This window comes from Solanum verrucosum, unplaced genomic scaffold (genome assembly GCF_900185275.1).
Source record: "Solanum verrucosum unplaced genomic scaffold, falcon-dt-bn FXZP01000184.1, whole genome shotgun sequence".
Classification (NCBI taxonomy): Eukaryota; Viridiplantae; Streptophyta; class Magnoliopsida; order Solanales; family Solanaceae; genus Solanum; species Solanum verrucosum.
The window spans coordinates 58,946-83,730 of record NW_026020302.1 but is presented as its reverse complement, the minus strand read 5'-3'; the positions used below and the strand labels follow the sequence as shown (position 1 = coordinate 83,730).

The following is a 24,785-nucleotide window of genomic DNA, read 5'->3' as shown; positions in this document are numbered from 1 at the left end:
TAAATGTATATTATTAACTTCAGTTTTTTAGATGTCTTAGAGCAAGAATGCTGCATATATAACCTTGAAGTGAAGATCATTCAACTTCATCTTTGATGATATCGAGTTAGCATTCAATTTCATCGTTGATTATAACAGGTTTTGGTTTTGGTATGAAGAGTTTCAAAGTAATTTAAAGAGATGGTATGCAGTTTCCCTGTGGAAATATCTTGGAATCAATTGAATTATGTGTTAAGGCATGCATGCTATGATTAAATTGCATTAGTAATGATCTACTCTTATGTTTGACTTACTTCACAGACACATGCACCTCCTGGTTATTTTGTACGCTTGGAGAACGCAATGGCTAAAGACGATCTTTATTTGAGTAAGAGAGTAAGGATGAGAAGGTGGTTCTGTTGCACCTGCAAAGTCGAAGAGTCTGACCCATCACATGAAAACGAGCTCCACAAAAGCCCTAAGAACAATGCTGATGGTATGTTGATCTTTTCTGTGCTTAAGCTACAATAGACGAAATGGAAGTTTATCTCCGTTTCTTGTCTATAATGGGTCTTTTGACTTAGGGATGGCAATGGGGCGGGGAGGATGCGGAGTGGAGCGGGTTTAAGGCTATGTGGGTGGGGTGGGTTTAAGGTTGTGTGGGGCGGGTAGGATGTGGGGCTGGTTGATTTTTTTAAAACTAATGCGGGGCGGAGCAGATTGCGGGTATATGTGATTTTATGTGGGTTTAAACTTAATTTTAATTTTTTACATGTTATAAGAGTGATAGAACATTATTTATTAAGATAATTTCTTTAAAGCTACTAAAATATTCAAGATAGTAAATGAAAATGGTTCAATAAAAAATAATTCAATTTCTTACATGTTTCCTAATTGACCTCTAAAAAATAAAGTTTTAAGTCACTATCCTATTAAATTAATACAACTTAATGAAAAGATGAATTTATTTTATGAATTTTAATTTTAGTATCAAACTTAACTAGCAAAAGAAAATATTAAAAAAAATTATGCGGGGAGGGTTCATGTGGAGCGGGTCTATGCGGGGCGGGGTGGGTTGAGAATGAAAAAAAATGTTATGCGGGGCGGGGTGGATTAAAAATTTTGCGGGTTAAGCTCAACCCGCCCCGCCCCCTCCCAGCACCGTCCCATTGCCATCCCTATTTTGACTCATTAGTCCCATTTGATATTGCTAATAGTTGTAATCTTAAGTTAACTATCTACCTTTCGGGGACCGATTGGAGGACAAATTTGTAATTCTTTGGATATTGCTAATTCAATCATCAGTCCTATGATTATCCCATGTCGTCGTTCTCTGACCAGTGTCTTTAGAAGTACTAAAAGCTGCTATTGACTGAGAGGTGATTTCCTCTGTGGTGATTCCTGCTTGGTGGTCAGTCTCTTTATGTATCCAATCTTGTGCTATGAGTTCTTTCCGAGCCATTATGTGTTGTAATGGGAGAAGTGGGAGAATAAGTTTTCATTTTTTTATGAGTAAAGGTATAAATATAAATTCAATACCAAGCTGGTACAGAGACAAAGTACAACAAAGCTAGACAGGAATCCTTTTAAAGTTGTAAGATGGTGAAGCTTGTGACAGAAAGTTCAACAAATCTTCATCTTTTAGTTTCCAAGATATCACCCAATGGTGATGCTTGTGATGGAAAGTTCGAGAACAAAAAAAATGACAGTGTGGAGAAGATAGAAGTTTCTAGTCACTGAAATTGAGGACGAAGATGAAAAAGACATTAATTATGGTGTTTCTGATATTGAGACTACTAAGGCATATAAATGAGAGCTTCACGCATGCGAGTGTTCTCCTTAGTCCTACACATTGAGCTTTCGAAAAGGGTGCTTGTGGGAGCAACTCAATAAGATGTGGGTTCAGTTCCCTATATGCGTTATCCTAATAGATTCCCTCACCCTCTTTCATTTCCGCTTAAGCTTCCTTGGTTTGTGGGATTAATTGATTGGATATTGAGACTCATAATAGTTCCTAGTAACAACTTCTATTAAATACGATACCACATTCGATTTGATTGAACTCATGGATCCAATCGCCAAGGAAAGCCAGTCCACTAACGCTTATAAATGAGAATTAGGAGTGATCTCAAACAATGATGGATAAAGTTGTCATGCAAGGTTATTTAAAGGGTTAATGCAACGATTGGGTGTTTGGGCTATTTCAACTTCCCACTTATTGTTTGCCGATGATACTTTAGTTTGTTGTGATGGAGATATGAACCAATTTATCATTTAGGCTAAGTGCTTACTTGGTACAAGCCTCAAAATTAACCCAAGTGTGAGATATTTCCAGTCGGGCAAGTGGTTGACATTGGGGTGCTCGCTCAAGTTTTAAACTGCAAGGTGGGATCTTCCTACTAATCTATCTTGAACTTTCGCTAGGGGCTTCGAGCAAGGATGTTTAGGTATGGAATGGTTCTTCTAAGGGTTGAGAAGAGAATAGAGATTAACAGGGTGGCAAAAAAGATACTTGACCAAAGAAGGGAAAGAGGTGCTTATCAAGAGCACTTTATCGAGTATTCCCACTTCCTTCATGTCTTTATTTTATGCTTTAACTTCGGTCACAAGAAAATTGCTGAGGTTTCAAAGAAATTGTCTTTGGGATGGGGTGGATGAAGCGAAGAAATTTCATTTGGTGCAGTGGAAGACTGGCTCATCTCCTAAAAATGGGGAGGTTTCAGAATTAAAGATTTGATGCTTTTTAACAAAGTTTTATTAGGCAAATAGATTTTTCATTTCAGGATGGAGGTAAACGCCTTTTGGAGAGGGGTGGTAGTTGATAAATATGGGGTAATGGAAGGGATATGGTGAACTAGAGATGTAACTATGCCTTTTGGGTGTGGTTTGTGGAGGAATATAATGAAGGGATGGGATAATTTCAATGTAAATATCTCATTTAAGGTTGGAAATTGTAGGACAGTTAATTTTGGGGGACATAGGTTGTGTAGGGATAGCATACTGAAAAATTATTTTCAGACTTTGTATAAAATGTCACGTCAAGGAGATTTGATAGTCCAACAAATTAGGGAGACACATGGTGGAGAGATTCTTTGGAATTTGAGATTTAGATGGCATTTCCACGATTGGGAGGTAACCAAACTACAAAGGTTGATTGCGCTCCTTCACAAGCAAGTCATTCAAATGGATAAACCTAATGCTCTGTCGTGGGGTTTGGGAAATAATGGAGCTTTATCTGTTAAATAATTTTATGAGAACCTTTTAATTAGGAATGAGGGTGTGTTTGTGATGCAATTTGGTTAGCGCAGGTGTTGCGGAAGAGGTGCTTTTTCTCTTGGCTAGCAACTAGATAATATTAGAAAACGGAAGGTTGTTTGTGCCAGCTAGTGTTAGTGGATCATCTTCTCATTCATTGTCTTTACCATGAGATTATGGTGGGACATGCTTCGGTGGTTCGGAGTTTCTTGGATAATGTGATTAACTATGAAAGATTTGTTGTTTTGTTTGGGATGTGGGAAAAGAAGGAGAAGACATCGGGCACTGAACTTGGTCCCTCTTGCATTGATGTGGGTTATTTGGAAAGAGAGAAATAAGAGAGCTTTTGAGGGGGTACAATCAAGTTTTTCTCAGGTGAGGAATAGCCTCTGGTCATTTATTTTCTTTTGGTGCACCCATAAAGTTCCTTGCTGTATAGAAGAATGGGTGGACTTTGTAGAGAATCAGATTTTGTAGATTCTTTACCTTTTGGTTTATACCTTGTATACGGCCAACTTAGCCATGTTTATGAATGAAACTACCTTGGACAAGTGTGAACTTGGTTCCAGGTGGTGTCAGGGATTAAAATTAACCTTAGAAAAAAAAATCCAAGATCATACATGCTGGCTCTGTGGATAGAAAAAATTCTGAGATCATACATGTTGGCGCCGCGGATAACATTGATATGCTTGCTCAAGTTTTGCAATGTAAGGTAGAGGTTTTTCCTACTATCTACCTTGGATTACCTCTAGGCGTGGCGAGCAAGGATATTGGTGCCTGGAATCTAGTCATTCATTACGTAGAGAAGAGGTTAGTAGGTAGGGTAGAACAAGGGTTAGCAGAAAAGATACTTGTCCAAAGGAGGCAAGGAAGTGTTTATTAAGAGCACTTTATCGAGTATCCCTACATATTGTATGTCCTCGTTCTACGCTCCCACTATTGTTATACTGAAATTGGAAAGGTTGCCGAGAAATTTTCTTTGGGATGCGGCATATGGGACAATGAAGTCTCGCTTAATCCAATAGGACACCGTGAAATCTCCTAAACAGTGGGTAGGTCTTGGGGTTGAGGATTTGAAGGTATTTAACATAACACTTTTGGGTAAATGGTTGTGGAGATTTGGGGTGGAGGGAGAAGTTTATGGAGAGGGGTGATAGCGGATGAATATGGAGAAATGAAAGGGGAGTGAGAACAAATAGGATCGTTTTTTCCTTTTGGGTGTGGTGTGTGGAGGAACATTATGAAGGGATGGGAAGCTTTTAATGATAACATTGATTTTAAGGTTGGGGATGGGAGTAAAGTTAGTTTTTGGGGGAAAAAGTGATGTGGAGGTTTGGTGATTAAGGATGAATTCCCAAGTTTGTATAGGGTTTCTTGCTAAAGGGATTTTTCTGTTCAACAAGTTAAGGGGATACAAAGGGATGGAACTTTTGGGAATTTGAGGTTCAGAAAGAATTTCTAGAACTGGGAGGTGACCGAGCTTTAGAGACTGCTAGTTTTACTTCAAAAGCAATGCAAACCAAATCTTGCTTAGAGTTGGGAGTTTGGGAATAACCAAGTGTTCTCAGACAAGTCCTTTTCTGAGAAGCTCATGGGTAGGGCGGAAGAGAGTTTGCCATATGTTTTGTTTTTGATACATCAGGTGTCGAGGAAAGTGTGTTTCTTCACGTGGTTAGCTACTAGAGGGGTGATCTTGATGATGGAGAATCTTAAAAAATAAAAGGTTGTCTTCTTGAACTGGTGTTTCCTTTGCAAGAAGGTAGGTGAGGACATGGATCATATTCTATTACATTGCAAATTAGCCACAAGGTTATGTGGGATATCTTTGTATGGTTTGGCATTTCTTGGGTAATGCCAAGATCCGGTGAAGGAGTTGATGTACAGTTGGAGGAGCGGAGCTAGATGAAGAAGGCATAAGGTGTGGAATGTAACTCCTCTAGCCCTAATATAGCCTTATAGGTCATTTGCAAAGAGAGAAATATGTGAGCTTCTGAATCGATAGAGATGAGCTTTTCTCAATTGAGAAGTATTTTTCAATCCCTTATTTTCTTTTGGGTGCAATGTAGTTTCTGGTTGTATAGATGATGGGATCTCTTTTGGAGAGAACAATATTTTGAAGGTCTTCTCCTTTTTTGGTGTACTCTTGTATACGACTAAGTTGACCTTGTTTTTATCAATGAAATCTTTTACTTGATAAAAAAACAGAATGTCTGACCAATAAAAAAAGGGGGATGTTATATGTCTTCCAGTTGAATTCGTTGAGCACATATTGAATGTCAAGGAAATTTTCTTGCATTTTGGTAGTCTGATGAGGATATGAAATGAGCTTGACAAAGTGTTCTCTGGTAAGAGGGTGTTTGGATTGACTTTTTAAAAGTAACGTATAAGCTAAAAGCCATAAGTTAGGATTACCCAACTTTTGGCTTTTAGCTTATTTTTATACTTTTTTGGTCTAAAAGTAAGTGCTTAAAAATATTTTTTGTCTTCTCCAAACACCGGAAAAAATAGAAAAGGAGCTTGAAAGCTAAAAACACTTCCGACAAGCCAATCCAAACACTCTTTTAGTCCTTCTATGCGAAGCTCTTGGTTAGAGCGGAGGAGAGTTTTCCATATGTTTCGGTCTAGATACCTCAGGTGCCGAGGAAGGTGTGTTTCTTCCTATGGTTAGCTACTAGAGGAGTGATTTTGATGGCGTATACTCTTAGAAAATGAATGGTTGTCTGGTTGTGCTGGTGTTTCCTTTGCAAAGAGGCGGGTGAGGATGTGTATCATATTTTGTAACATGGTGATTTAGCCACAAGGTTATGGGGGGACATATTCAGATGATTTGGTGTTTCTAGGGTAATGCCGAAGTCTGTGAAGGAGTTGATGTTCAACTGGAAGAGTGGAGCTAAAAGACGAAGGCACAAGGCGTGAAATGTTACTCCTCTTGCTCTAATGTGTATCATTTGGAAGAGAGACATAAGAGAGCTTTTGAAGGGGTGGAGATGAGCTTTCCTCAATTGGGAAGTAGTCTTTGATCCCTTATTTTCTTGTATAGAGGATTGGGTGTGTCTTTTGGAGAGAACCAAATTTTGTAGGTTTCTCCTTTTTGTTAATACCTATTGTATACGACCATGTTGGCGTTGCTAGTATCAATAAAATCTTCTACTTGATCAAAAAAGAACAAAATGAAATGTCAAATGAGCTTCCCTACTTGTTTGGGACTGAGGCGTAGTTGTTGTATACTTGTGCGATGAGTCCTACTGTTATAATTGGCCAGGTTATAGGTTATAATCCTTTCCCTTGATATGCACATCAGGATATCAGAAAGGGACAAAAGCATCAGTTCCTGCCAAGGCTGAAGTGCAAAAAGCAATACCAACTATAGAGGTCCCTGCATTGTCTTTGGATGAATTGAAAGAGGAAACTGACAATTTTGGATCAAAAGCATTAATTGGTGAAGGATCTTATGGAAGAGTATACTATGCTAATCTAAACAATGGCAAACCCGTGGCTGTGAAAAAGCTTGATGTTTCATCTGAGCCTGAGACTAATGTTGACTTCCTGAGCCAGGTAACCATATTGTCTTAATGTAATTTTTCCTTACTGCTTCCATGTCTTATTATACAGAGACCCCACTGATCTTTATTTTCTTTTTCCTCTTAAGGTCTCTATGGTATCAAGATTGAAGCATGAAAATCTGGTGGAGTTGCTTGGTTACTGTGTGGAAGGGAACCTTCGTGTATTAGCGTATGAGTTCGCAACAATGGGTTCCTTGCATGATATTCTGCATGGTATCATAATATTTCATTTGAGTGAGATAGAAAATTATTGGATTAATGAGAAGGTAATTCATATGATATATATGCTTTGTGGATTGTATGTACACTTGCAGGCAGGAAAGGAGTACAAGGGGCACAACCTGGACCCACTCTTGATTGGATGCAGCGGGTAAAAATTGCTGTTGATGCTGCAAGGGGCCTTGAGTATTTGCATGAGAAGGTCCAGCCTCCAAGAATACACAGGGATATTAGATCAAGCAATGTCCTTCTCTTTGAAGACTACAAAGCAAAAATTGCTGATTTTAATCTGTCAAATCAGTCTCCTGACATGGCTGCTCGTCTTCATTCTACACGAGTTTTGGGAACATTTGGTTATCATGCACCAGAGTAATGTCTTGCACCTTACTCTTTGACTAATTTTTATTTATCGAATTTGTCCTGTCTTCTTACACGTCAGTACACATGTAGTTTAGTCTAATGTTTTTGGTATTTTTGAATAATTCTAATCTCATTGCTTCTTGCAACATGCTACTGAATTTTATATTCTTTTTAGGAATCTAGATTAAGTTTCTTTCCAAATAGGCATATCCTGGACCAAAAAAGTCCAATTTAAATGCAAAAATGGGAAAACAAACTAGAAGAAAAGAGTGTGATCTGTAGGAATGGTGAAACACTATGGCAAAGATTATATGTTTTGTATCTTTAACTAAGCATTTGAAACTGTAGTTCTGTAGGACAAACCATAAGACGTCAGATTGCTTTTGATATACATCCTATATATGCACATAGACTCACACACACACATTATGTGGGAGGTCTTGGCGTCATGGTGTATGTGTTAGAAATTATAGATTCAATTTACATCTGCCAAAAGTTTTCATGAATAAGGGTATGGTGTGTAAGAGTGGTCATGCTACCATCTATATCTCTCATTTAAAATAATTAAAAGACTCATTATGGTGTTGTTGAGTGGTCATGCTACCATCTATATCTCTCATTTAAAATAATTAAAAGACTCATTATGGTGTTGTTCTCCAAGCTGTCTTCTTTCACTCTCTATCTTTGTTCTTGACAATAAGGAGAAAACTACTACATGTACTTAGTTATGTAGTGGTATATACTAATATGAGTAAAACATATCCCAACTTCTTGGTATCGCCTATATAGATCTGTTTTTAATTTTTTTTTATCAATCCCTATCTTTTGCCAAATTTACATGGATTCCGAGAGACTGTAGGTCTTTTGAGACAACTTCCTATACACCATGGCATGTGGAGGTCAATGTGGGACATGAGCAAACCATTTAAAGCGACCTTCTCACATTTTTTTATCCTAAATATGTGTTACTTGCACCTTCTTGATAATGTGATCTATTTTTAAATCTTATCTTCTTTGTATAACTGCATATCCATCTTAGTATCTCGACGACACTCATCTTGTGGATGTGTTGGGTTTTAGTAGGCGAAAATTCACTTCCATCGCTGGGAAAAGCCATTTGATGCACATCGACTAGCTTTCCCATCGCTGCTTTCATCCTTGCTGTTAAGAGTTTGGACATTATCTTATAGACCCCTTCAATGAGACTAATGGGTCTAAAATATTTTAACTCTCCAACACCATTCTTCTTGGGAATTAGGGACTTAAAAAGTGTTTTTTTTCAATTTCCCAAAAATTCTCGTCTTTCACAAGCTAGAATTCGATTTATTTATCTTCGGGCTTTTTGGAACATAACTTGCCTTTCACTAGCACAAAACTTTTGCTTGGCTCCAATAGACATCTATGGTTAGTCTTCGTAAGATGAAGGAAACCCTTTTTTTAATCAGTTAAAGTATTTCATTGATAATATCAAGTTAGCATTCTAAAAAAAAAAGTATTTCATTGATAATATCAAGGCCAACTTGGCCATATACTACTTAGCTCGTTTTCGTTTGCCTAGATGATGGATGAATTGATGCGACATATTCAAGGTGAGGTGTCATGGTGTATGTTTTTTGCAGATGACATGATATTGATTGATGAGACTCGCAACAAAGTTAACGTTAGGTAGGAGGTGTGGAGACAAACTTTGGAGTCTAAAGGTTTCAAGTTGAGTAGGACTAAAACAGAATATTTGAGTGCCAATTTAGTGATGCTACGTATGAGGTAGGCGTAAGAGAGAGTTTTAAGTACCTTGGGTCTTTTATCTAAGGAAATGAGGAGATCGGTGATGATGTCACACATCATATTGGTGCAACATGGATGACATGGAGACTTGTGTGATAAAAAGGAACCACCAAACTTAAAGTAAGGTTTATAGAGTGGTGGTTAGACAGAGTGTTGTATGGGGTGGAGTGTTGGCTAGTCAATCTTGCGTTCAAAAGATGCAAGTTGCTGAAATGAGGATGCTAAGATAGATGTGTTGGTACATTAGGGGCGGGCTCAATATTGTTGGACTCTACTTCTCTCCCTGAGCTTGCTCCGCTCTATGCATCTCTTTCAAATTTGTGGAAATCCTGATGCCAATGTTGGCGATTGCTGGACTGAACAGGACTGGGATCTAGATTTTAGAAGACTTCTCAATGATTGGGAGGTGGAAAGGGTGGCTGAGATATTAGGGATGCTAGGCGGAGTGACCATCAATGCAAATGCCACAGACAGGATGTTGTGGAAGCACAGCAAAGATGGCCTCTTCTCAGTCAACAGTGCTTACAGAAGAGGTCTCCAGGTGATGGCAGGGAGACCAACACACCTCTGGAACTATTTTTGGAAGGGGGATATTCCTACAAAAGTGAAATGCTTCACTTGGCTAGTGATAAAGAGAGCTTGTTTAACACAAGAAGTACTTCAGAAGAAGGGTAGACAGCTGGTCCCTAGGTGTTTTTTATGCAATTTGACAAGTGAAACTAGCAGCCACCTCTTCTTGCACTGTAATTACACTGCTCAAATCTGGAATTTGTTCCTTAGCATCTCAAATCTGAATTGGACAATGCCAGAACGTACATCAAACGTGTTGAAGAGCTGGGTAAGGAGAGGGGGTACCAAGAGCCAAAAGAGATGGTGGAGGTTAATACCATCATGTATATGGTGGTCAATCTGGAAGGAAAGGAACAGTAGATGTTTCGACAATAGATCCAATTCCATACACAAGGTCAAATGGAATTGTATAGTATCTCTACTTTTTTGGTGTAAACAGTTGTGTATAGTAGATACAAATCAGATTGTAGATTTGATAGGAAGTTTGATCAGTGTGCCATTAATCATTGGAGATTTCTCGTTATAAAAAAAATGCTACTAAACCTTACTGAGATTTGTGGTGGGATGTTCGGATATGCTTTTTGTGCAAATACACATAAGCATAAAGAATCTTTAACACACTTTTATTTCTTCCTCTTTCTATAGAAATACCATTTGTTATGTTCTGTTCTATGAAATTGCCTGAATTTTGAAGTTTTTAGGAGGTTGGCTTCATAACAATAGTTGTTTACTAAGGTATCTAAAGGTTTGGTACAAAGCTTAATGACTGATATGAGATTTTAATTTGTTGCGCTTTGTGTCATATCCTATTTTAATCAAGTCTATGTTACATTGTTTCTGCTGTTTATTAGTGGCAAAATTCTTCAGACTCTGTTGTTTTGAGGAGCCTTATCTCAACCCAACTCTCTAAAAAATGTTTACAGATATGCAATGACAGGACAATTGACACAAAAGAGTGATGTGTATAGCTTTGGGGTGGTTCTTCTTGAACTTTTGACAGGAAGAAAACCTGTAGATCATACAATGCCTCGTGGACAACAGAGCTTGGTTACTTGGGTGAGCATTGCATTATGCGCGAAATGACTTATTTATTTCTTGTGTTTCTTCTCATTTTGTGCCCCTTCCTTCATTTGTTTTGGTAAATGATTATTTTATATGCTTAATTATATCTTTGTAAAGCGTAGGCTACTCCGAGATTAAGTGAAGATAAGGTCAAGCAATGCATCGATCCAAAGATGAAAGAAGTTCCTGGAAAAGGAGTTGCTAAGGTTTCTGCCCTTCCCTCTCTGACTTTATTTCTTTTTAATGGTAAAAACTTTCCCGTGCCTTCAGTAAATAAGAGGTACTTAACAACCGCACCCACCCACAAAAAAAACAAAAAAAACACCCGAAAGATCATAAAAGTATCAACAAGTCTATTGGTAATTTATTTTTTCTCGTTTGCTTAATTCAGTTGGCAGCTGTTGCAGCACTGTGCGTACAATATGAGGCTGAGTTCCGTCCTAATATGAGTATTGTTGTCAAAGCTCTTCAACCACTGTTGAAGGCACCTGCTCCTGAGTCATAGGGGCTGTAGTTTCATTTACTCATTTTATATTCAATTTACTTTGATCACTCTTGTATTTCTTGTCACCTGGATTAAAGATCATTTCTTCATTTCTCCCCCTCTGTGTCTGGTTTGTTCAGTCTATTGCGTGTCATGTTATATTATGGGAGTAGTTTAGCGGGTTACTGTAAAACTGGGTTTGGTTATTCTTTCTTTTTCTTCTTCTTTTCCTTGTGTGGTTTTTCCTCGTATCATTTTGTGTATCAAAATTTATTTTTATGGATTGAATGACGAATATGTATACTATGTCAAGGTACAGACTTGGTGTCCGTTTTCTATGTAAGCTGCATCGGCTATTGTTACCCGACAGTAGTAAAGTCATAGTATCCAAAAGAGCCGTGCAAAGTGGGGGTGCGGCAGCTAAACCGTTATCGAATCAAGAAGAGGTTGACTTGACCATACACTATATAGATTGTCCAAATGAGAAATCTGGACGCCCAATTTCCAAGTTAAGGTGCGCTATCTATTTTGAATTTTTATTGATTTTGTCAGTTTATATAGACATCATTTGTTTTTATGGTAATGAAAAATATTATATATTATAACGAAAGAAACTACAAGGGATGTAACTGGGACACCATTGAGTTACAAATAACGATACATACATTGGATGCTGAAAGTCTACTAAACTAGTAGTGGTTATATTAGTGTCGAAGGCCACCTGCTGAGATGGGTACTGTTGATGAGCTTGAAAGCCCTCAATCCTTGTAGCGTGGCTGTAGAGACCAAACATAGGTGTAGTTTTCCTGCCCGGTCTTCCTCCAACACGTCCATCAGTTGACACGATGGGTTGAAAAAAAAGAGGTCGAAACACACGAAATTTTGAATTTATTTTTATGACCTGAAATTCTAAAAAAGTGATGTTGGTCTTGTAGAAGTAATAACTGTCATGAACAAAATTTGGGGTCAAAATCGGAATATGAAATTTTCAGAACTGTGACACCCGAAAAGCTGAGATAAGTATGCCTTTTTGTTTAGTGACCCTAGTGCATAGGGATGACAATTGAGCGGGTGCGGGGAGGGGTGGGTTTTAAGCTATGTGGGGTGGGCCTACGTTTGCCCCTTTGGGAAAATTAATTTTCCGTTTGGGGCCTCGTTTGAACTCAAAAAGTTGTGTGATGAGCGTCCAATAATTTTTTGGCCCAAAAATCTGTACTTCTCATTCTGGGCCTCGTTTGAACTTGAAAAAATCCACGTTTGCCCCTTCGAACCAACACACGTTATTAAGTAGGTCATCACTGACGCCAACAAGAATTTTCGATCAAAAAATCGCCAGGCGCACATATCACACAAAATTTATAGCTATAATACACGAAAAATGGGAAAATCCCTATTTGTCGTTTGGAGCCTCATTTGAGCTTGAAAAAACATGTGTTTACCCCTCTAAATCAATGTGTGCCATTTAATAGGTCGTCATGGATGTCCAAGAAAAATTTCGGCAAAAAAATCAACGGGTGGTACTTATCACACAAAATTCATGAACTAAAATACATGAAAATGGAAAAATCGTGCCTCGTTTAAACTCAAAAAACCTACATTTTTCCCCTTCAAATTACCCACATCATTAAATAGGTCGTCACAAACGCCCACTTAAAATTTCAGTCAATAAATCGTTGGGCACACACATCACATAATATCCATGGACTTACACATGAAGAAAATGAAAATAAATCTCTATTTCATGTTTTGGACCTCGTTTGAACTCAAAAAAACTTACATTCTCCCCTCCGAACAACATGTGCCATTAGGTAGGTTGTTACTTGTTAGAGACGTCCACAAATTTTTTTGATCAAAACATAGTCGGGTTCACATATCATACAAAATTCATGGACTATATAACACATGAAAAATTGGAGAAAGGCTCAATTTCCCGTTCCGGGTCTTGTTTGAACTTGAAAAGGCTTACATTTGCCCATCTAAACCAAAACACGTCATTTAATAGGTTGTCAGGACGCCCATGGAAAATTTCGGTAATAAAATCATCGGACGCACATATCACACAAAATTCATGGAGCATTACACATGAAGTTGAAAATCTCTATTTCTCGATTCGGGCCTTGTTTGAACTTGAAAAAATTAACGTTTTCCCTTTCGAACCAACACGTGCCATTAAGTAGGTCATCACTGACCCCACAATAAAATTTCAGCTAAAAAGAATTGGGCGCACACTTCACACAAAATTCATGGACATAACACATGAAAAATAGAAAAATCCTTATTTCCTATTCTGGGACTCATTTGAAATGGAAAAACCTATGTTTGCCTTTCTGAACCAGCACGCGTCATTAAGAAAGTCGTCAGGGACGCCCACGAAAAATTTGAGCCAAAAAATCGCCAAGCGCACATATACACAAAATTAATGGATTATAACACATGAAAAATGACAAAAATCCTATTTTCCAGTCTGGACCTCGTTTGAAGTTAAAAATACCTATGTTTGCCCCTCCAAACCAACACTCCATTAAGTAGGTCGTCATGGATGCCCAAAATAAATTTCGACCAAAAAACTGTCGGGCACACATATCACACAAAATCTATGGACTATAACACATAAAACAAAGAAAAATCCCTATTTCCTATTTTGGGACTCATTTGAATTGAAAAAGACCTATGTTTGTACCTCTGAACCAACACACACAATTAAGTATGTCTCCATGGACCCCCACAAAAATTTTCAGTCAAAAAACCATTTGACGCACATATCAGACAATATTCATTTACTATAACACACGAAAAATAAAAAAATCTCTACTTATCGATTTCGGCCCCGTTTGAACTTAAAAATATCTATATTTTCCCCTCCAAACCAATGCACACCATTTAATAGGTCATCACGAACGCCCATGAAAAATTTCAGCAGTGCTGCCTTTGAGTAGAGAAAAAGGATACATGGAAAAGAAAGCGGAATGGAATGAAGTTTGGCAATATGGAGCGCAAGATTTCTCCAAGTTTCTCCAAGGAGATCAGCATAGAGCTAGACCATGCAAGATATCAAAGCCATAGGAAGTCTGATGTAACAGACTCATCAGCTTATATCTTTTTCTTTGACTTGCTCTTATGCTTTAATCGCATGTTTAACGTAACTGATTTTGTTGGATAAGTATAATTTTTAAGCCTATATTAGTTGTTAAATGAAGGCAAAAATAGATCCAATTTGTATACTGTACTCACAGTATCGTTGTGACTACTGATGCAAACTTAGCATATATAGCCAACTGCAATGTCTGCACTCTTAACAATTTCTGTTGGGAGTTCGTGGTGGTGGTGGGACGCAGAAGGCAAAGGAGCACGGTGACATTGTGTCAAACCTATACCACATTAGAAATAGATGTGATAAAAAAGGATACGATGGAAGATATTTAATATATTTATTTTGTATAACTGTCTAACATACTTTTGTTGGAGTTCGTATAATTGAAAATTCCTTTACAAGTATAACCGGTTGCTACTCTTCCTTTATATACAGTCGCCCGACACCATATTACCTAATATTGTTTGCTTCTATACTTGTCAAGATGGTGGGAGGAGAAAAAAAATTGATAACTAGAAGATAAAAAGAACTCAGCTTTCACTGAACAAAACTTTCTTCCCCAAGCTTTCAACAGCTGGGCAAGTACTCTTCACCAGGCCACTAAATTAGCATTCTAGAAACTGTTTGTTCTATGACCAACTGCAGCCCGTGGACCATCCCAAAACACCCAGGATCATGTCAATCCTCGAACTTGCACCAACCTGCGGGAGCTGAGAATTCATAAAATAGCACATAAAGAGAGAGATTACTGAAGCATGTTCAGAAGACATACCAAGCTCTCTAGGTTGGCTTCAATATGAAATAGCACGACACCGATTCCCTTCCCTCTATCCGTCTCAGCCTACAGTTTTTTTTGAAGTAACAATCCAGTCACCTCACAATTGAGAATTCTAACATAATTGAAACAGGAGAAGAATATGACTATTTAATTGCTTAGATCTTTGTACATTTTTCAGAATGAATATTCAAAAGGTAATATTTCAAAAGAAGAATGGAATTTAATAGATAGAATTGTTTAAGTTCCCTCCTAGTAACAGTTAGCATGAAATTCCTTTTTTTATCCTACGCATTTCTTTCCCTCCCACGATGTTCTCAATCACTCCAGGTATGACATTCATCTTCTTCTTATTTCGCAAATCAGCATATCAACAAAAAAGAAGCTATCTATGCTCTCCCACTGCACCAAGACGCAAGTACTAGATCAAATTGACTAACTTGAACTTGTTAAATCCTCTTTAAACACAGGTCTCACTGTTAGCTCCTGCTGGTTATTGCTGAAGTAATAAAGATTAAAGAGCTAACAGTGTCAGTACTTTGTCACAGACTGCCTAATATAGCTAGCTAAGAAAGGTGTGAATCAAGGTTCCGTTATTAAATATAAAACAAATATTGAAAAAATTCACAAATGCAACCTAGGTTCAGACTTCAATTGCAGACAGCTTCACAGTCAACCCAGACCATATTAAAATGTTGATTATCAATATGTATAGTTCAGGAGTTTGAGCCTAGATGATAAATGATATGATAAATGTTCCAACTCACCGCACAAGAACAAATAATGACGCCTATAGCTGCCAATGCTGAAGTAATATCCGCCATCATCCCTAAAGAATTGTAGTGGTTTGAGATGTCAGCCATGAAAAGTAATAAACCATGAAAAATGTTGGCTACATATTAAAATTTCTGTTAGTCATCAAATAACCAGGTCATACATAATGTGCATATGTAAATGAACATATAAGCTTAATAAACTGGAATACATGTAGTTGGAACTATACAAAATACATCAAAGACAAAAAAGAACAAAAGTTAGATCTTCTACATCGATGGAATCCCGCCTCCCCTCCCCCCCCCCCCCTTCCCCCGACAAACTCTCACACACTTCTCTGGTTATTCAAAATTTTGATGTCATTCTTTTGAACTTGAAAATTTGCAACTTCGAGGTAGTCAAACTTTTAAATACGTAATTTTGACAAACCTCTCTCTCAAAAGGGGTGTGATGTAGTGGGCTAAGATCTTTCCACCCTTAATTAAAGGTCTTGGATTAGATCCCTAGGAATGTTAGAACCTGTTGGTTGGGAGCATTTCAGGCCTAGCAGTAGGTTTCGGCTACCAAATGCCTAAAGCAAAAGGAAAAACCAAATACTAGCAGTGCTAGTGGTAATGATTTTTTCAAAGGACTTAGAACCACCAATACATAGCAGAGTTCGCAAATGCATCTAATATAGATGAGCAGTGATGCCTTATCCAGTTTGATGCTCATCTGCAATAATTAGCCTCTGGACCAAACATTACCTTTTCGATCTATGCTGACAACACAAAACCACTGGACAGAGTGCCCTTCCAGGTTCTGCCAAGTTGCAACTTTGCTAGCCAGCCAGCCGTCCAATCCGGGCAGAACATCCCTGTACCTTGGTATGTTAGCAAGTATCATTTCGCCAACACCATATCCTTGTGACAATGTGTCCCCTGTGGCCTTCAAAATCGTATGCTGCATGCACTTATTATGTTTCCCATTTACCTTGGGAATTTGAATACTACCAGTCTACCACTATGGAGTTGGAAAATATCTTCACTACTCATCCTTGCAGATGATACATCCATAACATTTTTGAGGATTTTCTCCCACGAATGTTTGGTTCCCTTAGAGCAATCTGCTAATTCTTCCACTGTGCTGTCCCCTTCAGACTCAGCAGCAAATTCCTTAACTGAATCCACAGTTATTTCAGATGCAGATAGTGCAGCTTGCTCTCTCAAAAACTAAAGAAAAGATGAGCTCCACATCATTAATTTGTAGTAGTAGCAGTACATGATAAATTTCCATTCTAACTCTGCAGAGATACCTACTTTCATAATTTTGTGCCGGGCGCAACGAGTTTTTGCATGTTGAAGCCACTGTTTATGTCTCTGGAAAGCAGACTTGCTAGACAGACCCTGAAGGAAGGAAAATAACTGGATGCTTGTAAATTAGTTTTTTTAAAAATTTGGTGATGTTCCAGATGCTTGTAAATTACCAGCATGGTGAACTAATTACTCGAATGCATCAAGAAATTTTTTACAGAGCTTACAGAAAGAAACAAATGACGGCAACCTACATTTTTTTTGAAATATCACTAGGTGCAACTTGTTTTCCCTACTTCCATTATGAAAGTCATTTTCCCCATTTTTAAGGAGCTTGTTTTCCTAAAGAAAATGTTTTACAAAATATTTGACCAACCGAACATGAGAAAATTGGAAAACATGAAAATGTTTTCCTTCATTCCGAACACACCCTAAATGAATCAACCCCCCACCCAGAAAAAAATCGCGAGCCCAAAAAACCATTGTCCAGGAGCCCAATAGTGGTCCACTTCCACCTTACTTCCTTGGTGACACAGACTTCCAACCTTATGGCTGGTAACGGAGGCCTGTACTACTAGACTATGCCTCCTAGCCAGTCATACACTATTAAAGCATGACCAGTTTATATGTCATAAGCATAAGAGGGTGGTCCAAGAATTGAAAGATTAAGAAGAAAGATAAAACTAAAAAAGATGCATGCTTACATATTAAATACAGCTGACCTTTATCTGCATTAAGGTTTAGTTGATATCTAGAATTTTCAGAATTACAACACATATAAGACATGAGTAGAGGTCTCAGCAAGACGAAAACAATGTAAAATGTAGAAAGCCCCAGGCTGCCCACAAAAGGAAGAGAAAAAAGAATAAAGATAGAGAACATAGGCAAAAAAGGTTCAGAATTCATAGCAACTAACATTGTAAGTGATAATCTCTACAACTTCTGAGAAACTACCTTAGTCTCCCCTTCAACAATACGGCGAACTGTTGCACCAAATTCCTTCTCTATTCTTTCAAAAGTAACTACATCTGTGTCTTCTACGGTATCATGTAATAACCCAGCAGCAACCGACTCCCAATCCAATTCCTCAAAATAGAAAAAAGAAAAGTCAAAGTCAGTTTATCCCTTCCTAGCCAGAAGAGTACAATAGTTACACACAACATACAAGCTGTCCAAGGATATGTGCAACTGCAACTGGGTGAATAATGAAGGACTCTCCACTACGACGCTTTTGACCATCATGTGCCTCAAAAGCAAGCTGTAATAATGACCAGTAGATAAGAGTTTGTTTTAATATAGTGATTTAGATGTAGAGTATGGCATACCAAGTATTTGGTAACAGATGCTTATCTTGCAAAGACAGAAAAGGAGGAAGGAATTCAAAGCCGAGGAGAAGATCAATTATGTTGAATGTTGATGGTATGGGAATATACTAACATTCAAAGCCTTATGAACCAGTTCCAATTCCTTGCAAGAAAGATATGAAATAGTAGGTTTAAGATCCTGCACAACAGATAACTGACATTAACAAGATACTGACATAGCATACACTTGAATTAGCCAATGACCATAAAATTCAAGCACTTACAAGTGAGAGGTTGTTCTGTATCTTCAATTAATGTAGTAAGAAATGCACACTAAAGACCGCACCTGCTTTAGGTTCAACATTGAAAGAAATGAAAGTTTTATGTATGGGAAAACAACAACAGTAGAATGTGGATTACACGTTCTGAGACTGGATTGGTCTTTCTACTTCTAGTCAGAACATTTAGCAGTTTAAAATTTCCCATTAATTCCTTCCAGAAAAAAATTGCTTATTCACAACTGGTAAATCTTAGTGCTTCTTGATTTCAAACAAAAGTAACTATTAATCACAATTCATGATCTTTCCATCATGACAGAGTAAATATTTAACCAAGCTTTGTCGATGATGCCAGGAATCAGAGATGATTTATAGCTAGAGGATCACAAACCTCCCACAAACTTTCAGGAGATATCTCTACATACGACTCTGAATAAAATGATAAAGAGCAACACAATCTCCATTTGCTAGAAGCAGATAGTAGAAGCATTGAGCTAGGGACTCCTCGCAGAATTTCAACAGGGTAGCATTCATCCATATCAGAAGTATAACATCTCTGCCACAAGTAAAAACTAGTAAGATAAAAGACTCTAATAGATATAACATTGCTTCTCAAGAAAATTAACTATAAACCTTTATGTATAACTTCTCAAAAAATACATATATTATGTATGCTCAAAGAAAAATATACATGTCTACGTGAATCAAGCTTAAACTCATTTTGATTGAATCCTTGACACAGCTCTCGAGAAAAGGATTTTGGGAAACTAGATAGGGTCCAAAATCAAAGGCTTATCCATGTATTTGCCACAGTATACCCATTTCTATTTTTCTAACGTGTCCTTTTATGAATCTCTATGACATTTAGCACTAGGCTATGTTAGGCATAAGTGTTGAAGAAGAGCAGATGTTGTATATCAGAAACTTTGAAACAATTATATCTCAATTCCAATTTGGTTGGGGTACAATATACGAGTTCTTGTCATACATTCCACTCTATTAAGGTCCACTGAAACTTTATAACCAACAAAAGAAATTCTTAAGATACAGAATCTTCTCTTTTTACCTTTTCTTACCTCATTCATCAAGCCTAGCTAGGTTTAAAAAGAAAAAACCAAAGGCCGCACTAGGAATATATGAGTGCATAATCCATATATGTACTTCAACAATCAGATATCAATCTTCTAATAGATAGCACATCCGTGGCCTTATACGAATTGTATCTTTCCTAAAGGCTTACTCTAAGGTCTAAATAATGGCCATGCTTTGACAACAAGAAATAAATGGAAGAGCTCACCTAATAACCTGGAGACCAGGGTACAGAAGAGACGAAATACGTTAAGAAATTTTTTCCCATCTATTTAAGTATTGGTTGGAAGAGCTGAAAAGTACCTTAACCGGTGGGAGGTAGTAGGTACCCAGACGAATATTAGAGGAATGCACAAGTTGGCTTAAGCAATATTGTTATAGAGAAACTCTTTTAGCTTGCTGAACATAATGTTTCAGATAAGAGGTGGATGGAATGGAAAGAAAACATGATTTATCTCGACTTAAATTCTGAAACATATATCAAGAAGTACTGAGGTCAAGCTCTCTAAGTCGGCCTCCTCATATTAACAAAGAACAAGAATCAAACGAACTAAACTTTAAATGATATACAGATGTAATCTATGAATATTCTAATGAGAATATGAACTGTTCTACTGAGTTATAAAAAAAGTTCTACATCAGGTATTTAAAGACATCCAAAGATGTCTAAAGATTTTGAGTTACTCTACTTATTGACTTAGGAGTCGCCAGGTAGAATGTATTAGGAAAAATACTGCATGCATTAGCCTTGTGTATTACTAGTACCTTGTTTGGTACTCTTTTTCAACCTATGTATAACTAATGCAACATTAGTTATACACTCTATTGTGTATGACGGTGTGTATTACGATTTACGAATACCATGAATTTCTAGGTATTAGCAATGCAATGGTTTTAATGCATGCATTAAAATAATTAAAAGACCCAATTGCCCCTTAAAACCTTTTTTACATTCTTTCCACCATAATAGGGAAGGGTATCTTTGTAAATAAATTATTTTATGCAATGCATGCTATATTTAATGCATCAAACCAAATAATGCATAAAAATAATCTATGTATAATTAATGCAAGCATAACTAATACATGCATTGCTAATGCAAGCATTACTAATACACTTTATTTAGCATTATTCTTATACACTCTACCAAACGACCCCTTAAGGTTTCGAGTTAGATCATAGATGCTTAAAATCTTTCATGTGATATCAAACTCAACCTTTACTAAGTTCATCTTACATTTGTAAGTCCCAATTCAAGTCCACATGTGAACTCCAAACTGAGTTACATGTGGAAGGTTGTTGAGCTATATAGAAAACATGCCACAATGGGTATCAAAGACATTAACGTGAGTCTGTATAAATCTTTTGCAACTACATCCGTTGCCTTAAAGTTCTGAATTGGATTCTCAGATTTCTCCACATGTTCCACAGATAAGTAACACAATATAAAGGACAAAATTTGCACAAAGATTATTTATTTATAAATGAATGGAACCTGCTGCAGTTACCACCAAATTTCCTACACACTCCTCTAGCAAAGACTATTAATTTAACCATAACCAAAAGCAAAAATAAAAAGAAAAAGACCAATTCATAGCAAATCAATCCTCTGACTCATCAGAAACAAGTTACTATCCCAGGCAAAACGTGAATGACCAACAAGTTTTATTGAAGTGCAAGGCAGCAAAGCCTCTGAAGCTAAAGGCATAATGGTAAAAAAAAACACCTAAACAAGTACTTTATCACGAGCTTCATACCTCAACTATCCATTGTTATATTTAGCTACCTAAACAATCATCTTTTCGAGAGTTTAATACCTCAACTATCACTCCTTTTTTATTAAAACCAACCTTGATGTTGAGTTGGTCTACACGTGCATGTTGTCGATTAGGAACAAATATTTGGCCAACTAAGAGTTGAGGTGTGTTTTCATACAAAGGGAGTGATAGTTTAGGTAGACAAAGAGAACAATGGATAGTTGAGGTACGGAACTCATAAAAAAGTGATAGTTTAGGTGTGTTTTTGACCATTAACTCTAACTAAAATAAAGCTTTTTGGACTCAAATTTTCTTTCACATAATGAGATTAATTCCAGACAGGTGTAAGTTGGGAGGTGAGTAAACTTACACATCGGCGGAGACGATCTCTTCTTCCATATCGCCCAAAAGGAGTAGAGGAACACTGAGAAGGATGAGCTGTGCTGGCAAGTAACCCAGTCAAGGCCCTTGGCGCCTTCCAGGCACAAGATAACACACTACATTCGAGTCTTCCACTCACATCTCCTTTCCAAGACTTACATATATTCACACATTCGATAGAAACTGCATTGAAATTTTAACAAATCCACACATCATTCACGTTATCTCCAATGTTCTGACGAGCAATTTTAGTATAATAGTGAACCTCCAGTTACAAAAAAACTCTAATTTTTCCTTGCAACACAAATTATTTAGCAATGGAATGAAACGAATGGAATAGACTTCACATAACTGAAATAACATGAGCTTGACTAATTTACAATTAAGGTGTATATATCAATTGATTGACACACCATTCACACAAAATGAAACTAATAAACGGCTCAACTTCATTCATGTTAGCTCCACGAGTAATTATAAGTAGCTTTAGTGAACCTCCAGCTACTGAAAACCTCTAATTTGCCCTTGCAACACAAATTATTTAGCAGTGGAATGAAATAGACTTGCATAACTTAAATAGCCCGAGCTCAACTATTTCGCAATTAAGGCGTATGTATCAATTGATTGACACGTGAATGTTCACACATCATTCATATTAGCTCCACAAGTATTTTAGTAGATCAAACTATTTAGCAGTAGAATGAAATAGACTTTAGGTAACCTAAATAGCCTGAGCTCGACTAATTCACAATTAAGGTGAATGTATCAATTGATTAACACACCATTTTCGCACAATGAAATGAAATTCATAATCGCAGTGATTACCTGACATTGAAGTAGCAGAAATCATGTCTATTCAAAAGCATCGGTACACAGTAGTGAAGAAGAATTGAAACGTGCACTTAATGAAAATAAGCCAACCGGAACAAAAACTCGTTCGTCTGGAAACACAAAGATGCAGCAGATACATAAACACATTCGGCCGGAGAGTAAAATCACAGCGAGTGAAAGGGAATCAAAAGATGATTCGCATTCAGCGCTGTTGCTGCGATTGCGGTCAGGCAAAAAGTGTGGAATTCAGAGAAATTAGGGAGCAGAAGGATAAGCCAATGGTTGAGCTAGCGAGCGAATATGAGAGAGAGAGCCAACAAAATGGCAAGGAGATAATCTAGAGAGAGGGAGAGATATTTCAGTCGCGGAGATTTCAGCCTAAGACCGCAAGATTATTTTTTTACAAAAAAAAAAAACGTTTGATAAAGATTTTTTTCTCAATATTTTAAATTAAACCTTATTTTCTTTCTTTTTTTCTCTCTTGTTTTTTTTGGCTTTGTGTAGCAAAATATGTGAACACCACCATAGGTTATGACCTTAAGATGTAGTAGTGGAATTGTCTCACTTTTATTGGGAGAGTCACCTCAAATGCGTTTTGTAGTATGTGATTCGGATTTAGCCAAGAGTTCAATGCGTGCTTTAGATATTATGTGAGGAAAAAAATATATAAAGCACAGAGATAGTTATATTTTAAGAATTTTTGTTTTTAATTGACTGTACATGACTAGAGTTAGTGATTGTGGCAAGATTATTAAAAAGGGATAGCTAAATAAATGAAGATATTGCTACTATTTTACTAGATAATATTTTTTTTTTTTGTTTTTTTTTTCTAAACTCTAACTAGCGTTTTAAAGAATCAGATGGAACTTGTAAGATATGAGCTCGATTACTTAAAATATCCGCTACCTTATTTATTTATTTTTGGCAAAGGTTATGTGAACCATTAAATTCTGCAACTTCCTCAATAATAACTTGCATGAGACAATAATAAAAATCAATTTCTATTGAATTTTGGAGCTAGGCTGTTGGAGTGGGCTAACCATAGGCCCGTATGAAAAGCTTCTAATTCTATAATAGTATGATTATGAAAAGAACTTTTGTTGTAGAAGCTCATCATATCATATTATATTTCATATTATATATATATATATATATATATATATATAAATAAGAGAACTCTAATTCCGTCTATGTGGTACCTTCACAAACTAGGATTTCCTTTTAATTTATTTATTTTCAAAACTAGTCTTCCCATTTCATGCTTATTGTGCACAAAAGAACTTTTGTTTAGAAGCTCATCATATCATATTATTTTTCGTGTCATTTATCATATATACATATAAAAGAGAATCCTAGGTCCGCCTATGTGGCGCCACCACAACTAAGATTTCATTTTTATTTATTTATTTTAAAAACTAGCCTTCCCCTTTCATGAAAAGTTGATGTTGATGTTTTGAGACTTGGAGATTATAACTTACGTTTATTTAAGTACTTTCAAACATTTATTGATGTTGAGTTGTTATGAGACTTTATGAGTTAGGTTTGGTAGTTGGAGTTCCCATTTTACTTGAGTAAGTCTCCGGCTAAGTAGTCAGTTAGGCCAAGGGTTCGCTTGGGGACCGACGATGGTTTTCAAGTGCTAGCCACGTCCAGGGTGTAGGTTCGGGACGTGACATTCCTTCCAAATTATTTGCCACTTAATTTTGTTCTAGTATGTGTAGCTCAGAGATTTTATTTAGCTTGTGGAGAAGATATATGCCGTCATTTAAGATAAGAGATGTAAGTGTGGGATTGTAACATTGGGTAATACTACTGCTCGGTTTGTTCCAATTAAATGTGGATCGCGATTGGAGGGTTACGTTTATTCTGGGATGACACTATCAACAAAATTTTCTTCATACTCAAAATTCGAATTTGAAACGTATGAAGGGTAAAA

General features: G+C 37.0%; 1 protein-coding gene and 1 pseudogene across 2 annotated transcripts; one reads left to right on the top strand and one right to left on the bottom strand.

Annotated features, from left to right (window-relative positions):
• The first annotated feature begins 300 nt into the window (after nucleotides 1-300).
• Nucleotides 301-11,452, top strand: LOC125834894 (PTI1-like tyrosine-protein kinase 1). The gene is made up of 7 exons (XM_049514042.1): nucleotides 301-475; nucleotides 6,536-6,789; nucleotides 6,884-7,010; nucleotides 7,112-7,385; nucleotides 10,655-10,787; nucleotides 10,916-10,999; nucleotides 11,185-11,452. The coding sequence occupies exons 1-7, from the start codon at nucleotides 343-345 to the stop codon at nucleotides 11,296-11,298; spliced, it is 1,119 nt and encodes a 372-aa protein (XP_049369999.1). The 5' UTR covers nucleotides 301-342; the 3' UTR covers nucleotides 11,299-11,452.
• Nucleotides 11,453-14,694: 3,242 nt separating this feature from the next.
• LOC125834925 (putative GTP diphosphokinase RSH1, chloroplastic) lies at nucleotides 14,695-23,202 on the bottom strand (annotated as a pseudogene). The gene is made up of 11 exons (XR_007443381.1): nucleotides 22,844-23,202; nucleotides 22,008-22,201; nucleotides 19,183-19,347; nucleotides 18,647-18,712; nucleotides 18,375-18,467; nucleotides 18,126-18,295; nucleotides 17,216-17,302; nucleotides 16,664-17,128; nucleotides 15,911-15,972; nucleotides 15,141-15,209; nucleotides 14,695-15,069 (listed from the first exon to the last, which is right to left on the bottom strand). The product of XR_007443381.1 is annotated as a putative GTP diphosphokinase RSH1, chloroplastic (transcript).
• Between the last annotated feature and the right edge of the window lie 1,583 nt (nucleotides 23,203-24,785).